General features: G+C 42.0%; 1 protein-coding gene across 1 annotated transcript in view; it reads right to left on the reverse strand.

Moving 5' to 3' along the window:
- LOC130120297 (inactive dipeptidyl peptidase 10-like) overlaps positions 1 to 22,678 on the reverse strand; it is a 279,769-nt gene that overhangs the window by 17,927 nt on the left and 239,164 nt on the right. Inside the window, exons 6-11 of the mRNA XM_056288837.1 lie at positions 9,700 to 9,752; positions 9,398 to 9,479; positions 6,342 to 6,462; positions 3,905 to 4,059; positions 2,343 to 2,440; positions 1,399 to 1,522 (exon numbers count right to left, since the gene is read on the reverse strand). Coding sequence (XP_056144812.1) covers positions 1,399 to 1,522; positions 2,343 to 2,440; positions 3,905 to 4,059; positions 6,342 to 6,462; positions 9,398 to 9,479; positions 9,700 to 9,752 — 633 coding nt within the window. The remainder of the gene's footprint in view (positions 1 to 1,398; positions 1,523 to 2,342; positions 2,441 to 3,904; positions 4,060 to 6,341; positions 6,463 to 9,397; positions 9,480 to 9,699; positions 9,753 to 22,678) is intronic.

Here is a 22,678-nt window from a genome sequence, read left to right on the forward strand (position 1 = left end):
TGTAGCATTGTTATTTGCATTTGTTTATACAGTGTAGCCTATTTCAATTTAGCTCACTAAAGGCAGTAGCAACCCAGAACATAAGGAGTTTTCACATTGTCCACCAGTGATGTCACTGGTGTACACTTTCCTACACAATTTTGGTGGCTACTCAGAGAAACACAGAAGACTACTCAATATGATTACTAATGGAGTGTTATCCCAACATACCACTACTACTACTACTACTACTACTACTAATTTATGGCTGCTCCCATTAGGGGTTGCCACAGTGAATCATCTGTTTCCATCTCTTCCTCTCCTCTGCATCTTCCTCTGTCACACCAGCCACCTGCATGTCCTCCCTCACCACATCCATAAACCTCCTCTTTGGCCTCCCTCTTTTCCTCTCCCCTGGCAGCTCCATATTCAACATCCTTCTCCCAATATACCCAGCATCTCTCATATATAGCCCTACAGCATATATAGAGAGATATTGTAGAAAATCATGTGTTTCTATTTATGAGCATTTTACTTGGAATATAAAGTACCAGCAAGACTGGTTTACAAAAATATACAAGTTACTTCTGTGGGCCATATATGCTTGTAGGTTACTCCTCTGGGAGCAGTTCTTGTAGATGATTTCATAAGGTACCAGCAAAAGGTTTATGGCTGGCTCCGTTTCAGAACAACAACAAACCAACATCACTCACACAAAATTACCTTGTATATGTATTTGCCTACCTGTAGATAGCAGGTGCACTCACTATAGCTAATTCAATCAATCCATTATCTATACCCACTTAATTCAATTCAGGATTGTGGGGGGCGAGAACCTTTCCCATCAAGCATTGGGCCTAAGATGCAGAATCTTTTGACAGGTCGCTCACTATAGCATTCATGGGCATAAATAAAGAACTTACTAAGAGAAAAGAAAAAGCAAAACTTACTTTTAACTACTGCATTAAAAAAAAACATGAAATGTGTACTCTTGGGTAATTAATCCTCTACAAATGGCCTTAGAAAACATCAACCCTGCACTCCACTACACTCCTATAAATAGACACGTGCACTTATCATACTGAGTGAAACAAATACACAGGATAATGTTGTCAATAAATCTGAATCACTAAAAGGAAGAAGGCATGAAACATCTTGTTTCTATTCATATTGTCAGCCAGGCCACGTGTAACTGAATTCCCAAGAGAAATTACTGAAACGAGACATTTGCCATGTATCCCCAGTGATGCTACATGATAATGCATGTTCTAAGTATACTTTAATAAAGAGTAGAAGCTCATATTTCAGCTTGTGCATATTCATGACCTCATTATCATAAATGGAAACGGAAACACAGCGCTGTGTGTTTCACATGAAACACACAAAGACACACACACACAAGCATACACTCACTCGCACCTTGACGCAGGCTCCCGTTGTGGTGTCACACACAGTCAGGATTGAGATGTTTTGGGCTCGATTCAGCCATCTGACAGATGTCTTAGTCTTGCTGATCCACTTGACCATGGTCACATAATGCTCCCTTTAAGAAAAGCATCTTGATCAAATTGGGTATTTTATTATGTCACTCTACATTTGAATAACTAATAAGGTTACGTTCAAGTCAAGCAGGGAAGCAGCAGTGTCAGCAAATTAGCAATAAGAAAGAATCTGAAAGCATTTCTGTGGTAAAACAACTGAGAACTTGCATGCAAATTTGTCGTATCTTGCACATAGTTAGGGCTTCCAGCTAGAGGGTCACAGGCCTAAGGTAGTCGTATGGACAACCAGAAGAAAAGGTTTTAGGTTTGCAGGGTTTGTCTTCCAATTACAATTATACATGCTCCTTGTAGGTTCCCAACAAACTGCCCCGTCCCCTCCCCTCCCTTCAATTTTTACCCTTGGACCTAAGTTATTCACAGTGGACTCGTCTTAAGCTGGCAGTCAACAAAGACCACAACCATGTCAATGCAATATTGTGTGGGGAGAGTACTGTGAATAGCTTTCTGTTAACTGTCCAACTTTGTAAGTTTTTTTTTCTTCGAGTTAGAAGTGTTTTTTCACCAGATTCATGTGAAATTGGTGATTTGTTCTTTTCTACAGTTGTCAGTTCTTCTTAGTTTCCCTAGAAATGCTTCATCGCAGTACTGTGGATTTTCCCCAGTGAAAGCTAAGGTGCTTCAATACAGAGGCACCGTCAGCCACAAAATCAGATATGAGCTGGTGTCCGGTTAAATGATGATAATAATAATACTAAACTTAAATAAAAGATGTTAGAGCTTTTCCTTCAGTGAATGAACAAACTGATGCACAAGTCTAAAAAACACATGCATGTACCAACAGGTCCATCTCGTCCAGCTCACCGTAGTTTGAGGCTGTCTGGCGGTGTGAGCTCCAGAGTGTGTGTGGGCCCATAGAGATTCACCACGTACAGCTTCACCATGGGGTTCGGTTGGCCAGCCTGCACACAGGCCCGCAAGTCCAGAGATTACATCAAATCCATCACCATTTAGCATTGGAAATTGTTTTGCACAGAAAGCATTATCCAAAACGGTAGCCATTGTGCAAGCAATGACTTGCTGCATAATAGGACAGTAAATCTGAACGATGAAATGACTGAGGCAAAACACTCTAACTCTTTAATGCACATCTCCTAGTTTGCAGTTTTATAATACTTGTCAGCATAAATCCCCCAAATCTGATATTGGCATCTTACTGTGTAGACACCAATAACAAAATAACAATAAAAAACAGTAAGTAAACATAAACTAGGAAACAAACAACACAATTGTGTTACTTGTTAAGTTAAAGGTAAAAGGGTCAGCGGTGACAGTCTGTCAAAGAGATCGCTTTAAGCATTGTTCCGAACACAATAGCTTCGTAAATGGACTTAAACACTGTTCACAATGATTAATCCGCACCCTTTAACCCCTCGTGTAGTTCCCACCAGTCATATGGAGCTGCTTACAACGGGCCACAAAGTTGTTGTGAAAAGGCAGCATAATGGAGCGAGCAAGATCCCTTGCATGACAGCATTTTATAAATTAGTTACCATGGGAGATTATTCTCCGCTTTGAAAAATGAGAGCCTATAGGGCAACACAACAGTGTCTCCATTTGCGCAATGGCATCTCTTCAGTGTGTTACAGTGTGCACTGATGTGAGAAAGAGAATGTTAAATTACTGTAACAAAAAATCTTCCAAATGGAAAAGAAAAAAAAAAAGAAAAAACAGTGGGTACTGATGCAGTATACTTCACAGAATAACACACTGAGTCTGTTGTAAAGCAACTATTGACTAAGGCACAACAAATGCACCATAGATGGCACATTCTGCATTTAAACAATCACAGGGTCAAGCAGGAAACATGTTTAGTGATAAATGCAGCATTACAATGAGATAACAGAACAGTCCCTCCTATTTCTTTTTTTTCTCTTTTTTTTTTAAATTCCCACCCCCTTTTTCTCCCCAATTGTACCCATCCAATTACCCCACTCTTTCGAGCCGTCCTGGTCACTACTCCACCCCCTCCGCCGATCCAGGGAGGGCTTTAGACAACCAAATGCCTCCTCCGATACATGTGGAGTTGCCAGCCGCTTCTTTTCACCTGACAGTGAGGAGTTTCACCAGGGGGACGTAGTGTGTTGGAGGATCACGCTATTCCCCCCAGTTCCCCCTCGCCCCGACCGACCAGAGGAGGCCCTAGTGCAGCAACCAGGACACATACCCACATCCGGCTTCCCACCCGCAGACATGGCCAATTGTGTCTGTAGGGACACCCGACCAAGCCGGAGGTAACATGGGGATTCGAACTGACGAGCCCCGTGTTGGTAGGCAATGGAATAGACCACTAGGCTACCCAGACGCCCTCAGTCCCTCCTATTTCAGCCATGTTATGGTGCTTACAGTTTGCCATTCATGTTTACCTTTGGGTAAGGGTATTGCTTCCCCTTTGGGTATGTTATGCCAGTGAAGCGTGGCAATGCCATGTTGGGCACGTGGCTGTCATTAAGAACCAGGAACGCCAACCGCTCTCCATCTGGCGACCACCAGTGTGCGATGTGGTTCTGAAGGATCTCCTCTGTTTAGAATGACACAAACGTAAACACGTCTTCTATGAAGAGATTTTTTTTCTTCTTCTTGTATTTAAAACATGTTTTATAACATTCCAGCAAACAAAACACCAAACAGGGGAACCCCATAGCTATTTTCAAACTCTGTTAATGCTGCAGAATGTTTACTGGTGGCTTTTTCCACGAAACAGACTTGAGTAAGTAAATCCAAACATAAGTGATCTCACGGGTTAGTAAAGTATTTTCAAGCATTGAATGTTGGCGATGGATTGTGCCAAAAGACAAATAGCCCAGTGCAAGAAAGCCATTTCTTATCACCTAAATGTTTTGCATGGAGCTTTCTCGTTTTTATTTGCAATACTTTAAGTACACTTGGATTAAGTACACTTGGATTTGAACACTTTGGATTAAGGTTTTACAAACATTCGAGCGTGTATTTCTTTAGTACTTGGTGGTACTGATCTCTGCTCCTTTCTGTCAAGTTCCCGAACAATCACGGAAACTCACTGTGATAGAAATATTAACTGTTTTTTATTTGAAAGTGTGCAAAAAAATTGACATTAGGCCTAATATTATTTCAGACAAGTCCTTGCATTGTCTTGGATAAGCTTCAATAGCAATTCTATTACCTGTAGTAAAATATATATATATCTTGCACCTGACCCTGTGTCATAGATTATTTCATTACTATTCTGTACCACAAATGTAATCAGCATGAAAGAAATAGGCAAAGACAGGACTAAAGTTATTGAGGTAGCTCGTGGAAACATGTTTTTTCTATTTGCATAATATTTCTTTCTCCAGAGTTATGTAATGGGCAAAAATGCCATCTGCCAAATTCAATTACTGTTTTCTGCTCAAATCTGCCATTTTCTGTTCAGAGTAAAATAGTCTTTTGTAGTATTTTGTTCCTCCTTCTTCAGTCCATTTGTGGGAAAGATGGAAAACGTGAAGAATTTGAGAAAAAAAAATCACCATAGTTTTGTGCTGATCTACGGGAACTACTACTACTAGTACTACTACTACTACTACTCCCTGTTAAAGAGTTGTTTTTTTTTTAGGGAGTTGTTCCTTATCGGATGTGAGAGTCTAAGGACAGGATGCTGTGTTGCTGTAAAGCCCATTGAGGCACATTTGTAATTTGTGATATTGGGCTATACAAATAAAACTGACTTGACTACTACTACTACTACTACTACTACTACTACTACTACTACTTTCGGCTGCTCCTGTTAGGGGTCGCCACAGCGGATCATTCGTTTCAATCTCTTCCTGTCATCTGCATCTTCCTCTGTCACACAAGCCACCTGCATGTCCTCCCTCACCACATCCATAAACCTCCTCTTTGACCTTTACCTCTACCTTGGCAGCTCCATATTCAGCATCCTTCTCCCAATATACTCGGCATCTCTCCTCCGCACATGTCCAAGCCATCTCAATCTTGCCTCTCTTGCTTTGTCTCCAAACTGTCCAACCTGAGCTGTCCCTCTAATATACTTGTTCCTAATCCTGTCCTTCTTCGTCACTCCCAGTGAAAATCTTAGCATCTTCAACTCTGCCACCTCCAGCTCCGCCTCCTGTCTTTTCATCAGTGCCACTGTCTCCAAACCATATAACATAGCTGGTCTCACAACCATCCTGTAAACCTTCCCTTTAACTCTTGCTGATACCCTTCTGTCGCAAATCACTCCTGACACTCTTCTCCACCCACTCCACCCTGCCTGCACTCTCTTCTTCACCTCTCTTCTGCACTCCCTGTTACTTTGGACAGTTGACCCCAAGTATTTCAACTCACACGCCTTCATCGCCTCTATTCCTTGCATCCTGACCCTTCCACTGTCCTCCCTCTCATTCACGCCTATGCATTCTGTCTTGTTCCTACTGACTTTCATTCTTCTTCTCTCCAGTGCATACCTCCACCTCTCCAGGCTCTCCTCAGCCTGCACCCTACTCTCGCTACATATCACAAACTGATCTACAGTATAATGGATTCAAATAGCTTCTCTGTTTGTCTCAATTATAGATCGACACCAAACCATGACAAAACATCCGACAAAATCAATGTTTGCAGTGTGTTAATGAAGCAAAAGGAAGATACCTGCTCAAAGAAACACTGGCAGTCTTTAACTGCTGTTCTTCATTGGGAAATACGTTTCTCAACAAGACAGTTTCCCTTTTACGACAGGTTGAAATTGAAGTAAAGGTTTAAACAGAGCCCTGGCCCATCTCACTGATTGGTTTAACCAGAAGGATTCCCAATAAATGACCTGTAGGAATACCTAAAACCTACCTTCATAGAGCCAGTCAGCAATCCCATTGAAGATGACTCCTTCCTTCCCTGAGGAGGTTAGTCTTAGGGAGTTACTCTTGACATCTGACTGGTAATAGATGTTATTTTCAAATATGTAGATCTGTGGGGATTTAAAAAAAAAGCTAGATATTAGGGGACTGAACATATGAGGCGGCTAATATTTTCACATTTCAATATTATATAATATCAATTATTATTAATAGTATTATTAATATTAATTAATTAATTAATAATATTTTAATATTTCAGACTGCTTTAGACACCCAATCATTCACTGAGTCAGCAAAGAAAAGTTTTAAAATATCAACGATATTTGCCATTTATCAGATTTCAATTCTAAAGCTTGTCATACATACAGTTGCTTTCACACACAGGGTATCTGGTGTATATGCCCCTCAGCTGGCACCAGTTGCAAAGGGTTAGGTGTGAGTAAACCGCTGGGGTCATGAGCACCTTCTAAAGCACCTCCGGAGGGTTGAACAGTTAATTTAAGCAACCTGAAACCAAGCTCCTCTATACTTTAGGACTGATAAGGTGGAGCACAGCTCTGACCAGTCACTTTGCAACACCATTATTTCGCATTCAAATTAATGTTCTGTTAAATTGCATCTAATTGTATGCTCTTTTTGCTAAGACAATGCTTAACTTAATCAGTGCATCTAACAAACGTCTATATCAATGCCATGGTCCCATGATTCTTCACAATGCAGAATCCCTCTCTGGCATGTCCAGGGAGCCAGATGTCAGTGGCTCTTTGTGGTCTTACATGAAAAGTCATTACTAAAGGATTTGTCCCTGCACTGACACAGCCTCTGAGTCACAAGGCGCTTCCGCTGTTTGTCTAGATTAAGCAAAAGGCATAATTACTCCAGAGGGCAATATTTGCAGGGTACACAAGATTTTGGGGGAAAAAAAGAAGAAGACTGTTTCTAAGTGGAGCAGCGTTGACAGTTCCCACTTCAAATAAACTATCTGCAAGTAAAGAGTTCTTCGTTAAGGTCAGCGGGTTCATTGTTCAGCCTAACAACGGAGAAAAACAAAAACGTCGGCCAAATCTTTCAGAGTTTGCTCCCAGTGGGCTAATCTTTTAAATGTTGTTGGGAGAGGGCTTTAGCAAAACTCTGAGATTTAAATTTCTTAGATTTTAGCACTACAAGACAGTGCGGGGTAGAACTTATTATGGCCACACTGCACTCTTCTAGACCAGCTGTTGTACGTATCTTCTGCTTGGTACACCATGCAACACTGAACACCCCATTGTACTGAATGCAGTCGATATCTAATTTATACAAAGACATGAAAAATATGCTATTTAATAATGGGAGAAAACTGGTGGAAAAATTACCAAGGAAATATTTTCACCAGACTTCTCTGAGTTACACACTTGCAATGTCAGTGTTTCACAAGATGCACCTGTTGCTGATAGCACGGCATATGCCAAGGGGAGATGCAAGAGGGCAGAAGAAGAGGGGCACTCCCAGAGTGAAGAGTTGACACTGAGGTGAGCTGGGATGGGGTTTCTGGCAACGCCCCTGCTTATGTCTCTCAACAGCTGGAAACCCTTCACATCTGTCTACCTCTCAGTCCCTTATCACCACATTAGCTTTCAAATGGAGGTGTGCTTGATTTATATCCAACTAAACCGCAAAGGGAGCTTTAAATACAGATAAAGGGACTGTACTGTACTTTTAGCTGTCAACTAAAATACCCTCCCCCTCACAGAAAGTAAAAGTAAGAAGGCATGATGAGATGAAAATTACATCTAAATATATGAATAAGATTCAAAGCTAGCCGTTATTTTAATCAATTTACAACTTCATCAATCAATAATCAATAATAATAATAATATAATAAATAATACATTATTATTAATAATATAGTATTGTTATTAATTATTTATTACAATAAAAATAACAACAATAATATTAATAATAATGATGATAATAATGATAATAATAATAATCATCATCATCATAATAATCAACCATTTAAAATTAGTAGAACGTGACCTGTAGACTGGAAGACTTTTTTTTTTGTCTTTCTGTGTGTTTAGACTTTTGTTTTTGGGTGCGCATACACACACACACACACACACACACACACACACACACACACACACACACGCACACACACACACACACAGAGTTATTAACAGAGTTATATCTATATCCCACACACCACTCTACTGTAATATGTTGGAAAGAGGGTCTTTATGCATGCTATATAATCCAGGTAAGGAAATCACAGACAGAGAGTTATGCCAAGTGTTGTTTTCAGCTAAAACTTGTGTGGAAAGAGCAGCAAAAATCTCTGATCTTCTCAGCTGTTTCAGTAATGTTATGATGCCATGACACAATATCACCCAGGAGGACACACAGAGTATATATGAAAATCTTTTTTATATTGTAAATTATCTGGAAGTTCACATATTAAATGCATTGTGTGATATTGTGTCTCTGGTGAAATATAAGTTTTGGTGTTGCAGCAGAATAAGAAAGGACATTACTAAATCATTTAACTCATTACCAGGAAATACTGGGGTCTAATGTTTATGAATATTGATTTAATCTAGCCACAAATTACAATTTGTGTGGTTTAATAATGTATTTCAGAATCAGAGTCATGTTTATTGGCCATGTAGGTTTACACACATATGGAATTTGACTCCGGTTTTGTGGCTCTCTCAGTGTACTTAACATAGAATAACAACACTACAACACAACAATCTTCAGATATACACACAAGGATTGACTATGTACAGGCGAAATAAGAAGTGATAAAGTGCAGTGATGCAGAGGTAATAATTTATTTCATATGCATGAACTGAAAAATACTAAGAATGAATGTATCTACAGCTACTCTTGTTGGTAGCATTAACATGGCTGCACTTAGATTCTCAAATATATCACACCACACACGGTCATAGTCGCATGTCCTGTATCAATGAGAATGAGGCTGAGGGTCAATTAGTGAGTGCATGTAAGTGTGCATGTATCTGTGTGCCTGCGTGTGTGTGTGTGCGTGTTTGCTCTAACCAGTTGTTGACCCTGCACACCCCAGGCAGCGTACTGCAGGACGGAGTTCACCACCTCAGGGGGGTCCAGCTCCCAGAGCTCCCTGGAGAATGAGAACAACCAATACCATATCTGACCAGTACAGTGAGGAAGAGGCGGCTATTGAAAAGCACGCATTCTGCTAATACAGTAGATAGATGTCCCATCAAAACGTCATCATCATCATTATCATCATCCGCGAGACTGAAGGGGAAATTATGACAAATAAACCATTTCCCAGAGTCAGTTTAACAGCAACCGGTAAGGGAGACCTAGACACAGACCTTGTATGGATGTTGTAGATACTGTAGGAGGCCATGTAGGAATAGCGGTAAACCTGGAGCAAAACAAAAAGAGACAGAGAAGGGGGGAGGGTGACAGCATGAAACATTAACGAGAAAAGCAACACCGCGGATAACGACACCATAAAAAAGGACGAGGGAAAAAAGAAGCATCAAACAGAATGGGCTGCTGGCGGTTTTCAGTGATAGAATCTGGAGACAATGCAATTTGCATGGGTGACAGCTGTAGGACGAGACATTTTAATTCCATCTGAAAACCCCATCATCACAGAGGCCCTTCGCACAGGCAAGCCCAGCGGAGAATAAGAAGGGAAGGGAAAGAGACACAGACAAAGAAGGCGAAAATAAGTAATAGAGGAAAAGGGTGGCCGTGACAGTGGGGATGCATGTAAAGTTGTCTAGATTCCCCCCGGAGGAGCTGTGGCTGACATGATAATAGAGCTGACGGTCTGGGTTTTCCTCATGAAACTGACATCCATGCATTCAGCTCCAATACAGTTCACAGACAGAAATGGTACAAGACCCAAACAACACATGGACTTATTCAATGTTACAAGATCTCGGGTCGAATGACGATGCAAATCGGAGATGTGTTCAAATTTAATTTCGACGCCGACGACAGGTTAGATAGATTTCCGTCACATTTTAAAGTGAAATCTCTGAGCTCGGGGATTGCCATTTTCAGCTTATAGAGAAATTATTGTGCGCAAAAACTCTAAGATTAGCAAATGAATTGTAATTTCTGTCTGCACTTCTCATTGACGGAGCTGAAAGTTAATTGTCCCCAGCTGTAATGTAAAATGATTTTCTCTTGTTTGAGCAAACAAAACCTCGAATTCTGTGGATTTGAATGTACAAAAAATAAATCAAAATACAGATTTGGGTTTTAACATCTCTGAAAACTATGGCGGGTCTGATCAGATTTCTTACAGACGCAGCATGCACTAAAACGCAAAACAAAAGGAGCTGAGGATGACAGGGGCAGGAAAAAAAAACCCCAAAATAATCAAATGTGTTTAACGGAGTTATTGAGGACGATGGGGGCCACATCTCAGAACACCAGCATGCAGGATTGATAGCCTGGATGAAAAAGGCCTTCATTTTGAAAGGGCGCACTTCATTGCCATGAATTATGCATAACGGTAAAGGATGGTGGAAGGGCTTAACAGAGTCGCCGGCGTAAATGGTGATAGGGCAGCGGCTGATGAATGATTGGGTATCTAACCAAAATAGCGCTGACAAGCAGAGATGAGTGATATCCTTAAATGAGACGGTGGTTGGTCTGAGTCTGTTGGCTTTGACAAATGGCTGCGTCCCCTGTGCTATTTACCAACAAGGCATTAATGAAGCAGGTACAGACGAAAGTCACAGAAGTACAACTCTTTCAGCATGTGAGGCTGAGACTTGGCGTGTCCTTCCAGGTGGGGATATGAATATACACATGAAGTATTGCTGTGCAGTAAGTGTTTTGTTAATACCCTATCCATCCTCAGTGGGGAAATTCATGTTTTTACCCTTCATCCCACTACATGGGTACAATGTCAGCAAATAAATGGCACTTATATAGCTGGTATAACACCCGGTGTCTTGTTTAACAGCCCTGAGACAGGATGTACACTTAGCATGAGACATTTTCGCCTCGTTGATCATTGGCACTAACTGGAGGAAATGACTGGTTTCTACTAGGTTATTCCTTCTTTGTTAAACACGTTTCCCCCAAAATCAGCCTGAATCACAATGCGATGTTCAGGTAAAGAATGATGTCGGCTAGGGCGTTTTGTTGGTGTAGCGGTCTATTCCGTTTCATACCAACACGGGGATCACCAGTTCGAATCCCCGTGTTACCTTCGGCTTGGTCGGGTGTCCCTACAGACACAACTGGCCGTGTCTGTGGGTGGGAAGCCGGATGTGGGTACCTGTCCTGCTCGCTGCACTAGCGCCTCTTCTGGTCGGTCGGGGCGCCTGTTTGGGGGGGGGGGACTTGGGGGAATAGTGTGATCCTCCCACATGCTACGTCCCCCTGGGGAAACTCCTCACTGTCAGGTGAAAAGAAGTGGCTGGTGACTCCACGTGTATTGGAGGAGGCATGTGGTAGTCTGCAGCCCCCCCCCCCTGGATCAGCAGAGGGGGTGAAGCAATGACCAGGATGGCTTGGAAGAGTGGGGTAATTGCCCAAGTGCAATTGGAAGAAAAAAGGGGGAAGAATCACAAAAAAAAGAAGAAGAATGTGAACTAAGAGATATAATGGAGAGATGAACTTTAAATGTATTAATTTCCTATTTGATTTTTCGTTTCCTCCTGTATGCTGGGGCCATCCCACCCTTCATAAATATTCAGGATTAACCACATTTGGATGCAAATATGGTGACGGAGAAGCCAGTCTTAACACGGATACCTATTATACCTACAGGGATACAGCCAGTGGTCGAGCACTACTGAATACAGGGAGGGCTGTGGCGGGCTGGTGGACAAATGCCACATTACTTATGCTTTCGTTGCGGTTATGCTAAATTCTATACATGTCCAAGCTAAACAACAACACTTGTGGTGGTAACCATATTATCTGAAAGAGACAGAACATGTGTGAACTCATGTTACCTGTTAAAAGCACAACATGGACACGGACTAATACAAAGCTACATCAGAATCAGAATCGTGTTTATTGGCCATGTAGGTTTGCACATACATGGAATTTGCCCCCGGTTTTGTGGCTCTCTCAGTGTACTTAACATGGCATAACAACACTACAACACGACAATCTTCAGATTTATACACTGACTTATAGAGGCAAAACACGAGGTGATAGGTGCAATGGTGCAGAGAATGTATTAGAGATGCTGAAATAGATGTTAGCAGGTTACATACGTACATGCCTGAGGTAGCTGGGCATGACAGTGTACCAGTATATGTACAATTACAGTATAGTATATACAAAATGATTGGATTTATTTGACAGTGTTAAGTGTTCCATTTGAATGACAGCCTGCAGAAAGAAACTGTTTTCCATCTGGTTGTTTTGGGGTACAGTGCTCTGTAGCGCCTACCGGGGGGGAGGGGTTGGAACAGGTTGTGACCAGGGTCTGGAGTGATGTTGCCTGCCTGGAGCCATATCCATATAGCCATATCGATAGTGCACAAATACCATAAAAAGGTTCTGACTCTGAGCCTTTTTCCCACAAGGCATCAATGTCCTGCTCATAACTATTTGGTATATTGATAATTAGCACAATTGCTCACAGTGAAAGTATATAGAAATCGCCTGGATAATGATACTGACTCTTTACAGCTTTACAGCAGTTTTCCTTTCCAGCACTTACTGAATTCACTGACGGTGGCCGAGGGCTTATGACATTCAAATAGTAATATGCGGTGGCTATTCAAATTATCTCTGTGCTTTGTTGACTGCTAACCCTGGGGACAGACCTGAGACACAGAGTTGCTCTGAAAACTCTGAAATGAAACTTTTCAACTCTGTCACGACACGGCAGCAAATTCTTCAGTCATATTAGTAATAGGTTTACAAGTTATTCTGGTATTTTTAATTTTTTTTTTGCCAATCTCCATAAAATGGAGCTGGGGGCCCATATTGGTACAGTGACCTTTGTTGCGGGCACAGTTATGTTAAGAAAAGTCTCTCATTTTGAACTTTATCATCAATGCCCAAACACAGCAGTGGCTGTGAAGACGAAGAGAAGTACGCATTTGACCAAAGCAAAAAAAAAAAACATGTTTGGCATGTGTAACCAAAAGACGATCAAAGTTATTACAAACTATTTCTTTGAAAATACATGATAAAGGGCACCTCTGCCAGAATCGATGACAAGTCTCCATGTCTTTCTAATGACTATAATTCTTATTACAGGCCATCCTGTTAAATGTGTCATGATATGATTCATCCGTCCTTCCTCACCCCACATTCCCCTCCAAGAGTAAACCCCCAAAGACCTCCTCTCTCCTCAGAATCCAAATAAGATTGAAAACATTAATCTTTATGTTACAGGAAGGGGGTTCAGAGAGAAAGGGCTCCGAACAGATATGTACATCTTAACCTTGCTTTCATATGCGGCCCACCCTATACGCTGACTACGCAATTGCGCAGGGCCCTGCAGATTCATTTCTTAAATAAAGAAAGTTTATGGGAGACATTAAGCCAATCAATAGCTCTGACCCAGTACAAGTACAAGGAACCCCCTCCTCAATGGATAGACCATGGCAGTGGATGGATTTGATTGGTGCAGGTACTGCAGCAACTGTCCAATAAATAATTATACTGTTAAAGTACAATATGATGGTTACAAAAAAAAAACAAAAAACAAAAAAACAAAACATGATGGCGCCTCCAAAATGCAAGTATTCCTCAGGAGCTCCCAAAATCAAGAAAATTAAGACAGAGAGCAGAGGTCGGGACTGATTCAGGTATGTGTCATGGAGTCATTCAATGCAAATGAAGGAATTGTTGCAGATATTCATTAGCAATTCACAGGTGAATATTAGCCAGTTTTGTTCAGAAGCAATTAAGCTGCTGCTGACAGACAGCGAACCTTAAGCTAACTTACAGGGCTACTAGCATGCATGAGGTCAGTCAGGGTAGCTAGCTTAATTAGTCTCGTGCATCTGTTTAGCAGAAGTCGGGATTCGGGTATGAGTTGTGGAGTCATTCATTGCAAATGAAGGAATTGATACAGATATTCTTTAGCAAGTCACAGGTGAATATTTCTTTCTCACTCACTCACTCACTCACTCACTCACTCACTCACTCACTCACTCACTCACTCACTCACTCACTCACTCACACACAGTCAAATGGAGAGAGAAAAAATGCTTTACAGCTTTAGGGAAACCCCAGAATGCCAAGTTTTTAAAGATGAATGTTTCCACCATTTTATTTTATCCATCCATCCTTTAGCTGAACCGCTTATCCTGCTCTCAGGGTCATGGGGATGCTGGAGCCTATTCCAGCAGTCATCAGGCGGCAGGTGGGGAGACACCCTGGACAGGCCGCCAGGCCATCACAGGGCCGAGACACACACACAAACACACAAACATTCATACCTAGGGACAATTTAGTACGGCCAATTCACCTGACTTACATGTTTTTGGACTGTGGGAGGAAACCGGAGCCCCCAGAGGATTTTTTTTTATGTTTTATGTTCCTCATTTAATCTTTTGCCCAGGTTTATTTTTGGCCATTGAAGTTATAAATTGTGTTTTGGATTTTATTTTTATCTGACGTTTTTCACCAGACAGTCGCAGTGATGCAACTTTTTGTGCAGCTCCTGTTCTGCCACTTGCTGAGCCAACAGCATTGTAGCTAATCTAGTATCAGACTGTAATCTGGTTTTATTGTTTGTCACATTTGGCCACAAGTTTTTTATATGTTGTATTTGGGTATTTACAGGATATTGTCACGGGTAGTTGGGAGCCCATTAAGCATACTTAAATCCCTCCAGTCATTCTGGCAGCTCCGTTTGAAAGGACATTGGAAACCTCTTTTCTATGCACTGGAAAATATCCTGTTTGTGAACTTACGGTGACTGGTAAATTATTTTATTGGAGGAATTACCGACAACATCTGTGTATAATAGTTTCTTCCATGTTGTCGGTGTATATACTCCTTCACACCTCACATCAACAGTATTAATTTTTCTATGCGTTGAGTGAGCTTTGTTGTCATTATAGATTATTTTGAATTGTATGACTGCTGTTGAGTGTTGGCTGGGTTGTGTTGTTTTTCTGCCAACATGCCTGTTGTCAACAGTCATGTCGCTCTCATTTTTCATTGACAGTTTTAGAAAGACTTTGTACTTCGATGCTGCTGAGACCTCTGATTTAAGGTCTGAGGGCATAATTCTTAATGAGCATCCATTGATAGGCATGTTTACTACAAATTTGTGTTTTGTGTATTAATAATGATAATAATAATAATAATAAACTTTATCTATATCGCACCTTTCTAAACAACATTACAAGGTGCCTTACACAACAGGATAAAATAATGCACATAGTCAAGATAAAACAACAAAATACGTTAAAAATATAAGACATAATGCCAGATCAGCTCCACAGAACAAGGTAAAACACGGTCAGGAAAAAAATCACAAGAGCATAATTAAAATATAGAGAATTAGAGTTGATGAAACGAGGATTAGGATAAAAACAATTAGAATAAAGAGATAAAGAAAACAATGCAAATATAAAGAATTAAACATGTAAAATTATAAATTTATAGGATAGAAACAACATAAAAATATTAAAAAAATAATTAAAAAATGCAATGCAATGTCATGCAAGGATTGTGCCCACTTTATAGATTGCAGGATTGCTTTTGCCACATTTTTGTAGAAAAAATATCAAAGGGATGTCAGTTTTATATATAGTTAAACTATATACACTACCGTTCAAAAGTTTGGGATCACCCAAACAATTTCGTGTTTTCCATGAAAAGTCACACTTATTCACCACCATATGTTGTGAAATGAATAGAAAATAGAGTCAAGACATTGACAAGGTTAGAAATAATGATTTGTATTTGAAATAAGATTTTTTTTACATCAAACTTTGCTTTCGTCAAAGAATCCTCCATTTGCAGCAATTACAGCATTGCAGACCTTTGGCATTCTAGCTGTTAATTTGTTGAGGTAATCTGGAGAAATTGCACCCCACGCTTCCAGAAGCAGCTCCCACAAGTTGGATTGGTTGGATGGGCACTTCTTTGAGCAGATTGAGTTTCTGGAGCATCACATTTGTGGGGTCAATTAAACGCTCAAAATGGCCAGAAAAAGAGAACTTTCATCTGAAACTCGACAGTCTATTCTTGTTCTTAGAAATGAAGGCTATTCCATGCGAGAAATTGCTAAGAAATTGAAGATTTCCTACACCGGTGTGTACTACTCCCTTCAGAGGACAGCACAAACAGGCTCTAACAGGTACTATTTAATGACACTTGAGACTTAGCACCGTTTTACCTTCAGGACCTCGGAGGCATTGTACAGCGTAACGGTAAACCATCACAGCCAGCCGACTCAGACTGCCATCACACTTCCCACACAGGAACACCCGTCATTTCCATTTGCTTTGGAGATCTTATCAGTTCGAAGTAAAAGACATAACTGTCTATCTGCATGAGTATCTGATGTTATAAGAGGACAGACACTTTGTTCATAATTTTGCTGTTCCTCCTTCCATTATGCTTTACACTATGACAAATGTTCTTTCAGTGACATATTATTGTGAAATTACTGGAGGTTGGAATGTATAAATAAATGTGTCATTACTAATAATATCAAATACAGCATAATTATTCTTTTTTTCCCTTTTTTTTCCCGCCAATTGTACTTGGCCAATTACTCCACTCTTCCGAGCCGTCCTGGTCGATCCCGGTCACTGCTCCACCCCCTCTGCTGATCTGGGGAGGGCTGCAGACTACCACATGCCTCCTCCGACACATGTGGAGTCACCAGCTGCTTCTTTTCACCTGACAGTGAGGAGTTTCGCCAGGGGGACGTAGCACGAGGGAGGATCACGCTATTCCCCCAGTTCCCCCTCCCCCATGAACAGGCACCCCGACCGACCAGAGGAGGCGCTAGTGCAGCGACCAGGACACATACCCACATCCGGCTTCCCACCTGCAGACAAGGTCAACTGTGTCTGTAGGGACGCCCGACCAAGCCGGAGGTAACATGGAATTCGAACCGGCGATCCCCGTGTTGGTAGGCAATGGAATAGACCCCCCTCCCCCACCCAGATGCATAATTATTCTTGTCTGCATAGAATTACAGTTCAAATCAAGACTCAACCAATCTCAAATCAGGCCTGGAAGACCTACTGTTAGCGGAAGTACAAAAGAAAGATTTTAGGTAAAGAATTAGACATTTAGAAGTTGCTCTTATCCATTTGTAATGCAAGTGAAAATGTTATTAATGGCCTGGCATTTATATGAAACTTCTGACCTTTTCATTAGTGGACAGACTGTGCCCCCTTAATGCATTCAAGTTTGATCAGATGACAAAAGTTTTAAGTGTAAAACCAAGCCGGGGACTTTTAAGGACACGGTGATTCAGGACCCAGGTGCTTCAATATAACAGCAAAATCATAAATGTAGGGTATTGGGATTTCATGTGACCTTTTGTTGACGTGATTGGAAAAATGAAAATAAATGATGTGATATCCATGGTGCCTGTGGCCCTGCACACCAGCTTTCAATCAGGCACACTGAAACTGCATTTACTTATAAATGGACAAAAAAGCAGACGTTGTGTTTAAGGGCACAGATGCTGTTGTTTCAGCAGTGACATCATTTATCAGTGGGACATTTGCGTTTTCTATAAAATGACAAGTGCTTGAGAATGCATTGAAAGAGATTATTGCCCTTCTTACTTTCCATTTTGCATTGAATCTGCATTTTCTTGCCAGGCTTATTTCTCCTCTATTCAGCACTTGAGAAAAAAAAGACGGGGGCACCGCAATCTGAATCTGAAGCTAATGATTTATAGGAGCTATTCCATTAACATGAATCAGTATCTTCTGCGGTAAAATAGGAGAAATAGGATATGAAACGAACGTTCAATAGTGGTTTGAAAATTGCTAAACCACATAAGCATTGTGTGTTATGGCCTCACAGGATCTACTCTTAATATCACACCTTGAGATAAATTAATTCCAGGACTCTCTAGAACTTGCAAAGATATAAAAGTAAGGGGGGGGGGCAATACAAAGCACCATCCCTCTGCATTATGACAAATAAATAGTGGGAGTTTCTATTCAAACTCAGTGAGAAAAGGTTCGGCTACTATCCCTCACATGCTTTTATCAATATAGATGTCATGCTGTTACTCAAACTAGATTATCTCTAAGATAATTATCATCACAATGCATTGAACACCTAGCTGGTAACCTCATTGCAGGGTTTGCATTCGGGAGCGCATTACAATATGTTTGCTAAGCTAAGAAAACGGCGCCTGTTGTCAGGAGTGACAAACAGACCCCTACCCAGAGATTACAAGCTTTTATCAGGCCTAATCACTCCGGGATACAGATGTAGTCAGATAAAGTCATGTAATCCCACAGCTGGGTGAAGCTACAGTACAAGCGATTTATCCAATTTCTTTTCCCCTTTTCTCACAGGTATTCATGGTATCTCTGTTTTTGCCCATTCATTATCAGTTATAATCAATACCGTAGCGAGTGCAGAATCAGAATAATTAGGTTGGAAGCCAAAGCCCCATATCAAGAGCAAAATATGTCAAAACTCTGCTGAAGTTTTATAGGAGACGAGCAGCAGCTGTCATTGAAATAAAACGGCCTCTCGTTTCTCAAGAATATACCACAGCATAGCGGGGTAAGACGGCTTGCGACCTGACGTGTTTGATATATTAGACAATAAACCAAGTTTTACCACAAAATAAAAGATACAATAATTGGACACTGACCTTGATTAGAGCACAGGTGGAAGAAGGGCTGCTGCAAGGAATTTTGGGCCCTATGACTGCCCCCCCCCCACACACACACACATACACACTCCACACAGTGCCACTGCACCACCCCATATAAACACATGCGACAGGCCGTACGTTACATTTATAACACTTTTTCTGTCTCTTATTGCTCATTTTTGATAATTTGTCCATGTGTCATTTATCTGGCCGCAATCCTGGATCATATGATGGAAAAAAGAGAATTAACCCCCCATCTCTGGATGCGCCCCAATTTCTGAATTTTGAACTTTCTTTCTTTCATCTTCCTCACTTTGTTCTTCAATTCCCCATCTTTTTTCTCTTTATTGACCTTTGCCCATCATCAACATTGTTGCTGACATTTTTTGTTTCCCACTGTTCTACCTCCTACTCGTTTCTCTCCGTGGCTAATCTGTCATCAAGGTTGTGGTTCTGTCGAGAGTGCAGCAATAGTAAGAGGGAACTGGTGGACATGAAGTGATTCTGCACTTTGTTTATTATCATGGCTGGGATGGCTGGGAGAGCTGGTGCTGGATCAGCTGGGAGAGCTTGGTCGGCTGCGTCCTGTGGGCCCAGGGACCACGGTCCTGCCCGGAACTGTGCCCGCAGAGGAAACACAGAGGGCGGTCTGACAGAATGCGAAAGCGGGGCCAGGCTAAGCTAACTGCTGGCCCATGCAGACCAGCAGTCCCGATAACACCGAGGGCGGTCTGGTGGCGGCCTTGCCTAGCATTGACTGTGTTTTTGGTGTTGTCGTGTGGAGTGCGGGGAGGTGTGTCAAAGGTGTCTGGCTGGGAAAGCTGGCATTGGATCGGCTGGAGGAGCCTGGTCTGCTGTGTCTGGTGGGCCCAGGGACCACGGCCCTGCCTGGAGCTGTGCCCGAGAAGGAAACACCGAGGGCAGTCTGACAGGACGTGGAAGCGGGGCAGGCTAAGCTAACTGCTAGCCCATGCAGACCGGCAATTCCGACAGTCATCCTGGCATTTGTTCTCTCGGACAGTGATTTTTTTTTTTTTTTGTAGTTTGATATATGTGTTCTTGTAGTTTTTACATGTGTTTTTGTCTTTGTGTTGCACCGTTCTGGGCTGGGGGAGATTATATTTCGTTTGATTTCATGTGCACAAGTACATGAAATTAAATGACAAATAAAGTGTTCCTGATTCCTACTACTACTACTTTTGGCTGCTCCTGTTAGGGGTCACCACAGTGGATCATCCGTTTCCATTTCTTCCTGTCCTCTGCATCTTTCTCTGTCACACCAGCCACCTGCATGTCCTCCCTCACCACATCCATAAACCTCCTCTTTGGCCTTCCTCTTTTCCTCTTCCCTGACAGCTCCATATTCAGCATCCTTCTCCCAATACACCCAGCATCTCTCCTCCACACACGTCCAAGCCATCTCAATCTTGCCTCTCTTGCTTTGTCTCCAAACCGTCCAATCTGAGCGGTCCCTCTAATATAATCATTCCTAATCATCTCCTTCTTCGTCACTCCCAGTGAAAATCTTAGCATCTTCAACTCTACCACCTCCAGCTCTGCCTCCTGTCTTTTCATCAGTGCCACTGTCTCCAAACCATATAACATAGCTGGTCTTACAACCATCCTGTAAACCTCCCTTTTAACTCTTGCTGGTACGCTTCTGTCACAAATCACTCCTGACACTCTTCTCCACCCACTCCACCCTGCCTGCACTCTCTTCTTCATCTCTCTACTGCACTCCCTGTTAGTGTTCCTGATTCCTGATCATGCGTTTGGTCGTGTGTATGTGTGTGTGTGTGTGTGTGTGTGTGTGTGTGTGTGTGTGTGTGTGTGTGTGTGTGTGTGTGTGTGTGTGTGTGTGTGTGTGTGTGTGTGTGTGTGTGTGTGTGTGGCTAATCTCGCAAACTACTCGACCTATCAGCCTAAAAGAAATTGTGTGCACAGTTATGACTGTATGATGAAGAACCTCTCGTGGTTGCAGTGATTAAAATGCTTCAAAAAACATTTATTCTTGCTATAGCTGCTCCCTCTTCATTCACTCTCTAGCTCACTCGACCAACCCTGCTCTCTGTCGCTGCCAAATCTAAGCCAAGTGCATGCTCGAGGGCCCACCTAGGAGGCTGTACATCTGCAGACTGACAGGCAAACCGTTTTTATTAAGTACATTTTCTTAGCTTGAGCGCTACTTATTAAAACTTTTTTCCCCCTATTTCCCATTCAATCGACTTGGGTGATGCACAAAAGCCTCACAATGGCAGAAAAACACCAGCTTTTCTGTCCATGTATATGTGTATCAGATTGTGATTTGCGCACACTCATTTTCCAGTTAGAACCCTTGGTACACAAGAGGAAGGATGGTGACAGCAGACACCAAATTTACAAAACAGCCACTATATCTAAACACAACACTTAGTGAAAAAAAAAACCCTTTGCTGACTGAACTTTCTATCTTGGGCTACTGTAGTATGTTGGTAACAACAATGTTAAATATTGTCGGTATCATTCATACTTCACCATTGAATAAGGTAAGACCAAATGTTGTCTTAATATCACATCATCAATTGTATGCTTTGCTCTGTGTGCTGAGACCAACTCTATCACAGTTGTGTTGTTTTTTAATTGATGTACGAGCCCCCCATGACTACTCAAGAACTGAAGTTTTTTTCAGGAAAGGAGTACTCGAGTAGTAAAATTATGCACTCGTGCAACATCTAGTCCACTGTTAATCTCACACACTACTGGGCCTTTCAGCCTAATAATTTTTGTGCAGTTTTGACTGTGATCTAGGACCTCTCATGGTTGCGGTGATTCAAAACCTTTGAAAAATCTGTTTTACACCACAAGTGTGCGCTCACTCTTCAGCTGGTTTTTCACCTAAATCCGAGCGCCGGAGAAGGGAAGATACACCAGGTGGAGATCTGCACTCTACTGGGGGCACTCTTCTCCCCCCCCCCTTTTTCTCCCCAATTGCACCCATCCAATTACCCGCCTCTTCCGAGCCGTCCCGGTCGCTGCTCCACCTCCTCTGCCAATCCGGGGAGGGCTGCAGACTACCACATGCCTCCTCCGATACATGTGGAGTCGCCAGTCACTTCTTTTCACCTGACAGTGAGGAGTTTCGCCAGGGGGATGCAGCGCATGGGAGGATCACGCTTATTCCCTCCAGTTCCCCCTCCCCCTGAACAGGTGCCCTGACCGACCAGAGGAGGCGCTAGTGCAGCGACCAGGACACATACCCACATCCGGCTTCCCACCAGCAGACATGGCCAATTGTGTCTGTAGGGACGCCCAACCAGGCCGGAGATTAACGTGGGGATTCGAACCGACGATCCCCATGTTGGTAGTCAACGGAATAGACCGCTGTGCAACCCAGACGCCCTCTTGAGAGGGCACTCTTCTAATATTGAATATATTGTCTTACTTATTAATGGTCCAAAAATTACATCAAAATACTGTATGTTAGAATAAATTGTGAGATATTAAATCAAGCTAAGATAAATGTGGTTTTACTATTAGTGTCACCTCTGTAT

This window comes from Lampris incognitus, chromosome 11 (genome assembly GCF_029633865.1).
Source record: "Lampris incognitus isolate fLamInc1 chromosome 11, fLamInc1.hap2, whole genome shotgun sequence".
Classification (NCBI taxonomy): Eukaryota; Metazoa; Chordata; class Actinopteri; order Lampriformes; family Lampridae; genus Lampris; species Lampris incognitus.